Source organism: Cuculus canorus, chromosome 5, assembly GCF_017976375.1.
Source record: "Cuculus canorus isolate bCucCan1 chromosome 5, bCucCan1.pri, whole genome shotgun sequence".
In the NCBI taxonomy this organism is placed as follows: Eukaryota; Metazoa; Chordata; class Aves; order Cuculiformes; family Cuculidae; genus Cuculus; species Cuculus canorus.
Window position 1 is genome coordinate 8,283,677 of NC_071405.1, and position 12,042 is coordinate 8,295,718.

General features: G+C 40.7%; 1 protein-coding gene across 1 annotated transcript in view; it reads left to right on the forward strand.

Moving 5' to 3' along the window:
* The window catches only part of KCNH5 (potassium voltage-gated channel subfamily H member 5), a 169,633-nt gene that overhangs the window by 127,401 nt on the left and 30,190 nt on the right, over positions 1-12,042 (forward strand). Inside the window, exon 10 of the mRNA XM_009564375.2 lies at positions 3,428-3,624. Coding sequence (XP_009562670.2) covers positions 3,428-3,624 — 197 coding nt within the window. The remainder of the gene's footprint in view (positions 1-3,427; positions 3,625-12,042) is intronic.

Consider the following 12,042-nt stretch of genomic DNA (forward strand, 5'->3'; position numbering starts at 1 on the left):
AGTACAAGGCTGCGGAGAACGTCTGCCCCACCTGCCCCACTTATGTACAGGAGACTTATCATTGTATAAATGATAGACTAGTGTATAGAAATATCATTATCTGTCATATAGTTACATACTGTATGATTGTCTCTAAGTATATACATGCATGAATATACATGTGTATTTTATGTACATGCACATGTACATAATACACCAGCAAATTTTTGTCCATATGAGGATGATACCAGTGTAGCTATTTAGCAAAAATTATGTCTGTCATAACACCCTGTGCATGTCCTCTTGGTTTCTGAGGTTCTTTCAGTCCCTAAATCTTTACACTCATGGCCTTGCCATCTTTAATCCAGCAGTATCCACATCCTGGTGTTCCTCCTCCCTTTCTTCATATGTGCAAAATGTATGTGAGCGGTTCCCACTCTAATTTTACAGCATTCCTTTTTTTCCACACTGCTTTGGGCACTGTGAAAGCAGGGGCAGAAGGGCTTCGCAGAGTTTTGCCTCCATTCAGGAAGAGTGTTGAGACTGGTCAGAACTCAAGGCAGTGCAGATTTGGGATGTAACGTGCTGGGGCCTCGAGAAATCTCTAGAAAGAGGCTTTGAAAAGCCTGCAGGCTGCGTCAGCCCCAAGTGCCTCAGTATTTTTAGTCCTACCCTGGGCTTTCATTAGAAGTCTGCACACGTCGTGCAAGTGTACAACATATGAGTGCCTCTGCGTAGCTGATGTTTCAGACTTACCAGTTGAATTTTCTCTTGCAACTCTGAAAGGTTTTTTTCCATTTAGTTGCATCATGTAAAATTAAATTTGAATGAATAATTACCACTCACTACTCAGTGAATTACAGTTAATAGGGATGAAGTATAGTACATTAATCTCTGTATTTATGAGAAAAGACATGTTGTTTTGGAGAACCTGGTTGGTTTTGTTTTCATTCAGTACATTCCTTAGCACATTTATAACAGGCAAATGAAACTCAGAAGTGTTTGGGGAGAAAGTTAATTTCAAGAACCCTTAAATGCTTATGAGATTTTATACTTTCTGATAAGAATAAACCACAAGGTAAGAGGAGTTTATGGTTTTACCATTGAAATTCACTTGAGGAGTGATGGCTCGTGGAGTGAATAGGTTTAGTTCATCATGTCCCGGTCTTTCTGAGAGATGCAGTGCAGTTCCCTGCCTTACTGAACTGAAGACATTGAAGAGGTCTTCTCAAGCTTCTGAATAGTGATTTCATTTATTCGTGATTTGAATACACATTCTGTAACATAACATTGTGCAGACTTTTAGTGTAAGCATTCACTGCTTTCAACCTCTCAGCTTAAATTAGCTGTATGTTACCTTAAATTTAGAAAGAAAGTATTTTGCTCACATTTCAGTAGGAAAATTGTAATAGTTCCTGTCGTTGAATTCTGTCTTTTTAACTGCACTCTACAGCTTTTGAAAGCAGGACTCGATTCTGTCCTGTATGCACCTCAGAGAGCAAATCCATTAAGCAATTTTGTGCATTTCAGAAATGGTCCATTTTCTATAAATTATGTAACTGTGCTGAGTATGTCTGTAAACCAGGTTTTGAACTGTGGGTGTAGACAAGGACAATTAACTGCAAAGGGTAATTTCAAAACAGTACATTAGATAAATGATACGTTACTAAGAAATGATCTGCGATAAGAAGAGCATTTTAGGCAACTTGTTTTATAAACTGTACTAGCTGTATTATGTATTGTAGATAAATTTAATTACGACAAAATATGTAGAATTATTTAAAAGCAGTTCAATGAGAATGCAGTTACAACCTTTCTAATGGGTGATTTTGCTATATAAACTTTTATTAAGAAATTGAAACAGGGAAATGAAGATAAGGACTTGCACGTTATATTTTACTCTGCAAGAGAAGTGTTAGATATGTTTTAATGGATACAATACCTAAAGCAGAAATGGAAGCAGAGAAATAGAGGTTCTGACCCTCAAAAGTAATAAGGCTGGGTAAATTGTTACTCTGTTCTGTGTTCCCAAAATAGAGTTGAGTGAAATGTTGCAAGTTCTTAAAGGTGTAAGTATTAAAATGTATTTCCTTTTCCATCCTCCAAATCACTAAACTTCACCAAGGGGCTTCTTGAGGTACCTGAAATCAATAGTGATATCACCACCGAGTGATTGATTTTAGTTTCCTTTTAATAACTGAAAAGCTTTGATATCATTGGTGTGTGAAACAAAAAATCGCCCTTTTTACCATGGTTTGTGGTTCAGGGTTTGAGGTATCACCCACAAACCACACACCATGGCCCTCATCCAGTCTGTGGCTGAGAAACAGCTGGGAAGCAAGAGACATGCTTGGAGGTTTCTCAAGGTGCTTTCTGCTGCTGCTGCTTCTTCTCAGAGCAACCACAGAATCAAAACGTGAAAGCATCTCTCCAGTCTGTATCCATGCTCGTGTTTCAGTTGGGTGTGATTCTGAATGTCATGTCCTGATCTTCCTCACTTCTCCTGCTTCAGCGTCTAGCATGGCTGTCTAGGGGTGTGGGTTCCTCGTAGAAGGAAGGATACTGGGGGATACAGAGGAGCACAACTGATGCACTTGGGATCCTTGGAGCTCTTGTGACCATGGGACTGGACTACAGCTAATTAATTCCTGGAAATGTGCAGGGTAACAGTCAGGTCCTCAGCATCAGCTGTTTGACTGCACTTCCTACCAATGTAGAAATAGCCTCCACATATAATGTTCACATCTGGTTGGAGTTGCTTATATGTGCAGGTGTCTAAGGGGTCAAATGCTTTCTTACTTAGCAGACATTTAAATAGATTTAAATGTAAGCCTGTACTTAAGTGCATGGTTTGGATTTATAACTAGACTTCTAGATCTGTTTAAGATTTAGAGCCAGGTTAAAAGTATCAGAGAGGTTTTTTACTTCAGTGTTGCCACTCTACACTGAAGTAAAACTCTTTAAATATACTTCAAAAGGTGGTCCTTGGGCCCTGGAAGCTGGCTTTTGCACTGCACTGCAAAGCCTTGGTAACATGCAAACCTCAATGCCACAGGCTTTCGGTGAAATAGGGCTCCTAAGCTACTTAGGAGCAGAGCTTTAGAAATATTCAATCATCTGAACATTAGTTAATGCTTATTATATTCAGGAGCTTTGAAAAATCTGTTACCTGCATCTTCAGCTACAAGGAGACTTTTACAATGTGGTCTTTATGCTTTGTGACAGTTCAGAGAGAAATCTATAAATACCTTAAAAACCTGGGGCTACTGCTAATGATCCTCAGGTACCTCAGATTCTTCTAAAACTTTTACCTTTACTAGTTTTCACAGTTGGCAGATTATGTTAGAGTAATTCGAAGCATAGAACAATTTAGGAAGAAGTCATTTGTGTGCTGAAAAACACCTGCATAAGCATTATCTTTTAACAAATCTGTCCTGCTGTTTTTCAGGTAAAGGTGATGTGTTTGGTGATATCTTCTGGAAGGAAACTAGTCTGGCCCATGCATGTGCCAATGTACGGGCTCTGACGTACTGCGATTTACATATTATTAAACGAGAAGCCTTGCTTAAAGTGTTGGACTTTTATACTGCATTTGCAAACTCGTTCTCAAGGAATCTCACACTCACCTGCAATTTGAGGAAACGGGTAAGGCGATAGCTCTCATTTTCCCCTTTTGCTCACCAAGAGATGACACCCTTTTGCAGATGGTTTGCAGTGTTTAGCAACCCCTGATTTACTCTTGATGTTTTCAGGTCATTGCAGATTAACTGGCTTTTCGATAAATGTTGTGGTTGTTAATGATGGCTCAATAAAAGTTTCCTGTGGATTTGCAGCTCTAAGAAGCACTCGTAGTAGGATGACATATGAATTACATTTCTTTTCCTTTTCTTCACAGTTGCTAGCTTTTGGCTTTTTTTCCCCCATTGCATAATGTATAAAAATTATATTTTATAGTATGATGGAATGCAGATTCTGGATTCCTCAGAGATGAGGCTTAGTCTCCTACCTGCTAAGATATAGCTCAGAGGACAGTCTGAGGGATCTTCATGGCACAGATCAACTAAGAGAAATGTATTGATGTTAAATAAATAAAATGTACACAGCAAAAGTATTGTATTAATACCTGCTTTGCTCACTTGCATAGTTTAGGATTCTAATAAGATAAGGCTAATAAAGCTTGGTAGTGATTTTACATTCACAGCTCACTTCGTATACCCTCCTGCTCATTTTATAATCAATCAGAAATGCTCACTATCCATTAGTACTTTCAAAGAACACTCCATCTAAAAATTAATTAGTTATAAGGACGTATCTTGAAAACAAGTTAAGGGATTCTTCAATTCGCATCGCGGCTGCAAAATTTAATCTTTATGATGGTTTTTTAAGATTGATGAGGGTTATATAAATTTCATTTGCATAGAGAAATCTCGTAACAATGATTTATAGATTATTGAGCATTAACTGTGATCCTCTAGCTGCTAAAACACATTTTTCTGCAACTCTAGCTATGGCATCTCACCTGATAATGTACCAAGACTTCCTCAGTAGTTTACAAGACAATTTAAGCCCCTACAATCAAAGGAGTTCAACGCAACTTGAATTTTACTTTTCTGACCCCAATTTCTCTTTAGCCGAGTTTTAATTTTTAGTGCATTCCTTATACTTGTTATTATACCATGTATGACACAAAGTACCTGTGGCAAACAGTAGATGAAATGGAATTAAAGTCCCACTCAGTCTGTGCTAGTGTCTGAAAGAGCTAAATTATAATCAGGTTTGGCTTTAGCTTATCGCGTACCTCTGCCTCGAAGATTAACTCTGCTTCAGACTTGAAGGAAGGCTTTGAGGCTTGAAAGCTGGTTTGAGGTTTCTAGCTTATAGCTTCTCTAATGATGAGAGATCCTCCAGACCTTGATTTCTGCATCCTCCCCTTGTCGTCTCACCTACCTGAGATGTGGCACCAGCTGCAGTGCCATTATGATGATTTTGTTCAGGCATTGCTGATCGTGATTTCATGGGACAAGATAAAGCCACATGCATTGTGCCAAAATGTATTCTTTCCTTCTTAAAACTGTGAACCTGTCACTTCAGGACCCCAGTAGTTTTATAATGCAGCATTAGGTACATGGACTTTGCCATGGGGGCAGTGACTCAGAGCAGGAAGGAACAGCACTTCCAGAGAAAGGTTGGATTTTGCAGAAGGAGAGGAAATGTTGATTGACTGCTTGTGTGGGCATTACATGAAAGCAGATGGACAGTCAAAGAAAGCCATGTCAATGTGGTACATGCAGCGTGGAATTAATTTCACTAAGAGCTGGATGATGATGTAAAGGCTGGTGACTGGCCACCTTCATAGCCTATGAGGAATGGTTCCTCCAGAAGACAGTCATCTGGCCCCTCTTCAGCTACCAGTCTGGGATGTGAAAATCATCCCCTTTCTGCTGACTTTTGTTGATCACTAATTTTTAAATACCTTGGGTACATCAAATGAACTGCACCTTTGATGTCTCTTGTGGTTTTACTCAAGAACTCTTTCGGGAAAAGTCTCACTTCAAGTATTGCAGTGAGTTGTGCTGAGGCAGAGTCCACTTTACAGAAAGTCTGTGTATTATTCCCGGGCACAAAATATATAATGCTGCTTTCCAACACCAGGGACGCAATCTGAGTCCTGTTACATAAAGTTATTCAGGGGTCTGTTTCAAACCTTGTATCCAATGAAAACTTGGGTTGTTTGCTGTTGGGCATGTTTGATGGTACTCTGAGGAAAAGCAGGGTCATCCAGGACAGTTTTAACAAGCAAAAAGAAAGTTCAGGCAATGAGATCGATCCAATGGAGCTGCACTGTACTGCAGCAGTTTGTACTGGAGTTGAGTAATCTAAATGGGAATCATTGTCTCCTTTAATTGATCAGTTGAATTTTACTTAGCACTTTTTCTACATAGTCATCTCTTGTAAGGTTTGACATTTAATTAAAACAAAAGTGCACTCATTGCGTTTCTGTGCTCAAGAAAATGTCTTTTCTCATTGTCAAAAATAGATTGAAGTGTTCTTTCATCAGGTCCGGCCTTTGAAATACGCAGACATGTATGTAGGTGTGTACACATACGTGTTTGTGCTGCATTGTCCCTCAACAAGCACTTAAATGTAGTCTATAGACTGCAAACAATTTAGACGTTCAAAGGCTAATAAATTAATAATAGTACTGAGCGCAAAAGGTTTGTTCCACATGACAGGGAAGAAAAAGTCATGCTGAAGTGGGAAAATAATGTTTTCTCACTCCTAAATAACATCTAGAGGCCTGGCATGTTAAATGACCTACTTATGGCATCTGCTCGGCATGCTATTATCAACTCTGGATTTTTGTTTTCTTTTTTTGTGTTGGGTAGCTCAGCCATCGTGCTGCATTTGTGAGCCCATAAAATGAGCTCTTCAACCTGCAGTCATTTTTCCTGCCCAGGGTGGTGAGGTGACTTTTAATTGGTAATTGCAAAGTATTGCAGCAAATCATGTTTCATGCTCTGAAATCTTTATGGCACATCTAATGTCACTAATGCACACTCCAAGGCAGAGCCAGGACTTTGAACTTTTTTTTCCAAACAGGGAAAAATAATTAATCTGTAAAGATGCTCTTTAAAATCACAATGAGATTACATAGCCGCCTCAGAGAACTGAAAGTTATAAAGCAGTATTTAGGATGTGTCTTCAAAGAGTTAATTACTGACATCTAATGATGGAAGAGAATATTAATAATATCTAATTCATTAAGTGCCTTTCAAGATTCCACACAGCTGAAGGAGAGCCTCTCTGCAATCTTGAACCGTGGAGCTTGTTATGAGCAGGGGACCCAAGACAGATTTCTATGGGGCTTAAACCCGGAGAAATAAATATACGTTTTCTTGATGCTGAAAATACTGGAAGGAAGGCATACATCGAGCTACCAAATATGTTCCCACAGAAAACCAGTGTTCAGGAGAAATGTGTAAATCTTTCTTTAACTTTTCTCATTGTTCCCTCCATTTGCCCCAGCTAATGCACAATCTCCTAGTAACTGCTAGACCAGCATTGTCTATGCAAGTACCAGAGAAAAATCAAACTGAAATTTTGGTCCTTCTGAAATCAGAAGTAAAATTCTCCTGTGTTTCAGCAAAGCAAAGATTTCCCCTATGGATTTTGAGGTACACGGACACATGCTCCTGTTTTCTACCATGAGCAAAATGAGCTGTGTTAAAGAACTGAGTCAGGAGCAGCCAGGGCAGAGGGCAATTGTCTGTATAGGACCTCTGGCACGTTTACTCCTGGAAGGTGTGCTGGGCAGTGAGCCGAGGAGATGCAAGGAGAAACAAGTGCCTTTAAGGCAGTGAAATGCCATCTAGAGATGTTTGGTTCTTCTCCCTGCAATGCTCTTAAAGCCAGGGACAATACTGTGAGCGACTGACATTATCTAATTCCTTCAGCACAGTGTGAATCTCTGAGGCTTTTTGATGGGTGAGGCTCTCAGACTGTCTTAACAAATGTCCTGTTTTTCTTTCTATTTCAGATTAGAATAATTTCTTTTCAAATTGTCTTTCCAATTCTGCTTCAAGATTTAATGAATTGTATGTTATTTCTTGACTGAATCTCTCATCACTTCTATGTCACATACTTTTTAGAAAAGCTTTACTTTAATTTGAATTCTTTGTTCATGTCTCCTGAAAGTGAAGCACGTACCAAGGTTCATTAAGGATCACCCTTCTTTTTCATTTCTAAGACTCTCCGGATGGCGTGCTATGTTAGCAAGTGTCCTGATGCAGAAGCAATGTCAGAGGCAGAAAGCTTTGCTATGCATATTGCTCCTTCATCCTGACATTGCACATGTTCTGGTGAACCTGAGGACTTCTGCAGGTTTTGAGCTCTGAAAACCATTCACAATTATGGCAGCTTAATTCGGGGCTGTTTGCACTTTGCCAGCTGGTGCTCGCACTCAGTCTTAATCAGTTGTGGGGATTGACTTGCTCACACGGGAGGAAATGAGAACATCATCCTTGGGTAACTCTGGCAAACAGAAAGCTGTGGTGTAACTGGTGCAGGGTGTGCAGAGCACCTCCTTTGCCCGGTAGTCCATCTACGCTGGCAGGTCCATTATTGTTTTTTTTAAGTCTGCTACTGGGAACTTTCTCTATGTGGAACAGCAGTGATGGCAAAACCTATCCAGGCAAAACAAGTTTTCCCATCATTACCAATGAAGAGAAGCAGGGAGAAGAGTGTACTGCTTAGGAAACTGCTGTGTCTAATAATTAGATCACCTGGTGGGGCTTCAATAAGATCTTGGGCTTTCATCCTGTGATGGGCGAATGATGAGCTGGTACTTGGTCCTCATCCATTTCTCACTCCTGATATGTTATTTTCATGTGCAGCTTATTCCTCTGCTGGTTTGAGCCAGTGGCAAAGGTCCCAGGGAGTGCAGGATAAAGCCTCAGGAAGGGCAGATCTAACAGATCAATTTCTATTATGGCTTATATGGCCCACAGGCTTTTGGCATGATTTAACCCAGAGTTTGTTTGTAACTCAATGTCTTTCTCAAACCTATTGAAAATTAATTTGATCAGCTTCTTGATGGCAATATGTGTGGCATGTTTCCTTTCCCTGCCTGTATCTTTGCAGGGACTCAAAGCTGATACATCCTGCTGCTCCCTCTTCCTAGTTGAAGCAAGGGGACACAGAGGAGATCCCCAGCCAGGCACAGTGACACCCCTCTTCACTTCTACAGTGCAAAACACAGAGTGATGTTAATCACAGTCCATAGCTGTGCTGCCCATGGCATTGTGTTTGTGTGTCTGCAGCTCTTGCTTCATTGTGCAGTAACAGGCAGTTCTCTTGTGACCATGGCATAAAGAGGGGGAACTTACATTCTCATGCTCTCTCTGTAGAGCTCACCGCTAGCTTTGCCTTTAATTTGACCAATTCCTTTCTCCATCTTCATGTGAGAAAGGAAAGACTGTTTTACTTTGTCTTGGGATGCTTCTGCCCTTTCATGTCCCTCTCTTGTCTTTAGTTATCTGTTCTGTTTCTTTTTTATATGAACATGTTGTCCCAGAATATGAAGTCCTATAGCTATTGTTTAGCTGTTGTGACAGTTCAGCATGAATGCAGAGCAAATAAGTTATACCCTCAAAAATCAATCTAATTTTAGTTTGTTCACATCCTAGCAGACTCTGCAGCCTCTGCTATGCTTGAAGAAGCTTTCAATTAAGACAATTTTTAAATATTTTGTATTGTTTGGCTTCATTGCATTTACAGCTGTCTCCAGATACGTTAGTATTCCACTGCAGTATTTCCTAAAGGACTGATTTAGATCCAGTACCACCTTTGATGGTGTCTAGACTTGTATGTTGAATGCTCATGGGACATAAGAGCCTACTTCAGCCACTCACGCAACGTTGCCTCATCCAAACTGCCAATGGCCGGTGATCCCTGGCTGGTCTGTGCTCAGGAATTTCTTGAGAAACTGCTAATGGATCTGAGCTAAAGTCATGCGAGGAATTTATCTTTATGATACAGAGCAATTCTTTGTGTATTTGTAGTTGTGTGATTGTCGATAGCCCAGCACAGTCCATGTTACACCTTCTGCCACCAAGAAACCCATATGCTTCCTCCTGTTGTAAGGATTACAAATCTGAGTTTCTTCTGCAGCTCCTCCCTCCCATTCCCTGTTCCCCTGAGCATTTCCTTGTGTCATTGCTCATCTTCAGGGGCATGGGGATTTGACTCTGAGGCGGTCAAAGCAAGGGAGTTGGTCCTTGGAGGACTGTGAATGACTTTGCAAGTGGAAGAGCTGCATAAAAATTCAAAGAGCAAGCTGCGGCAGCATTGACTTCACCCTTCTGTGCCTTTCTGCCAAACGGCATGGGACATCTGTCTGAGCAGAGCGATTGCTGTAAAAGGTGTCGGTGGGTTTGCTTTCTCACTTTTCTTTTTCTGGTAGCTGTGAACCTGACTCTTTTCTGTGCACCTCACTCCCTTCCCTCTCCTTTTTGACACTTCATCGTCTCCCTTATGGTGGTCCCTGCTGAGCACCATTTAGGTCATACAGACTGTGGGGAATCAGGGATACAGGGGTAATTGCACCTCTAAACTAGTCCCTGGAGACACAGTGTTTTTCTCTCTTCTGACAAGCACAGCATTCTCCCTCGTGGGCAGGTGCAGTAGAGGATGGTAAACCTGAAATCTCTTGAATACATCCAGAGCAGGGCAACAAAGCTTGTGAAAGGACTGGAAGGAATATCCTGTGAGGAGTTGCTAGGGACTTTGGGCTTGTCTAGTTGGGAGAAGGTAAAACCTAGGCTGAGGTAAATCCTTACTGCTCTCTCCAACTTTCTGAGGAGGGGAAGTAGAGAAGGAGGTGTTGATCTTTTCACCCTGTTATCCAGTGATAGGATGCATGGGAATGGTTCAAAGCTGCACCACAAGAGGTTTAGACATTAGGAAGCCTTTCTTTACCAGGAGAATGGTCAAACACTGGAAGAGGCTTCCTAGACAAATGATTGATGCCCCAAGCCTCTCCACGTTTAAGAGGAATTTGGACAATGCCCTTAATAACATGCTTTAACTTTTGGTGAGCCCTGAATTGGTCAGGCAGTTGGACTAGATGATCATTGTAGGTCCTTTCTGACTGAAATTATCCTGTCTCTCCTCTCTTCTCCTGAAGGACTTGGGTTTAAATACTTATCTGAAAAACAAGGCACTGTGTATCCCCTGGGGTCTATGGGAGGCCTGGAGTGGTATGGATTCGTTACATAGTCTGGATTAATATATTTTGCCTTTAAACTGAAGGCAGATGCAGAGATTAGCCAAAGCACCGTCATCGTTAATAGTGTTTCAGAGCAACATTAATTCCACTGGGTTACCAACAGACCCTTATTCTATTCTGAATATAATCTCTAAATTAAATACCTTCCTCAGATGTCCTGACTGTGCTTCTGTAGGAGCAAGAGGCAAATCACTACCAACTCTGTTAAAAGTAGGACTGAGCCCACTCTGATAATCCTTTGGCATTACAGAGGTAGACTTATTTTTTCCTAGACATGTAGCTTTTTCATCTAAATCTAAATGGCATTTGATCTTGTTTGTCAGGCCATTTTGATTTTTTTTGAGAAATGCAAGGCAATTTAGCATACTTTTCATTCAAGGATTTTTGAACAGTGTTGTATGCCTGCAAAAAACACCAACCCTGTGTGTTGATGGGCTGCTTTCTGCCTGCAGAGACTCAGCCACTGTTATAAAAGTCCTCCTACTAATTTAGCCAAGGTATGAGTGTCTCTTCTTCAGGCAGACAATACAAACTAAATGATTTATTTGTGTGTGGAAAGATCATTAAACAGGAAATGTCAGGGATGGGCAGTGTGCATCAGAACACAGAAGTGTAAACTGGCTATGTTAGAGTGAAGATCTAGATTGAAGATTATTTCCTATTGTGTTTTTTATCAATTCAGACAATGTCTTTGTTTAGAAAGCTGTCATAATTAAGAGGCTCTCCTTAGTTGACTCAGAAAAAGCCTTCTGCAGGCTGTCTGCTAGTATCGATTCAAGGCAGTGTTACTTGCACAGAACTTGAACGCTGGTAAAAAAGATAAATCAAAGATTTACTATTTTTAATCTTGTAAATATTAGAATATAAATATTTTGTCTTCACCTTTCTTCATCAATTAAAATTGATGCTTTTAATTTCTCCCAACTGCTAGATTAGGGGAGGGAACATCCACGGTGCAATGGGAAGCAACGCTGCCATTTCTTTCTTGATTGCCAGTTAAGAAGGTTTTTATCATCAGTCCCCTGCCCTGTGTTTTGATGTTGTGATGAACACCAGCACTGGCAGCTCAGCCAGCAGCAGACCTGAGCAGATCACCACTCTTGTCCTGGGTTTCCACTGTGAGCTATTAGTTTGCCAGTCTTAGCTCTGTGGTGAGCTCTCTTTTGGGACAGGTGTCCTAACAAAGCTCATCACCCCATAGGTTTGTGTGATTCCTCTGGTGCCCAATAAGTGATGAGAGTCCTACTGGTACTTTTGTGTTACTGCTGACAGTACCC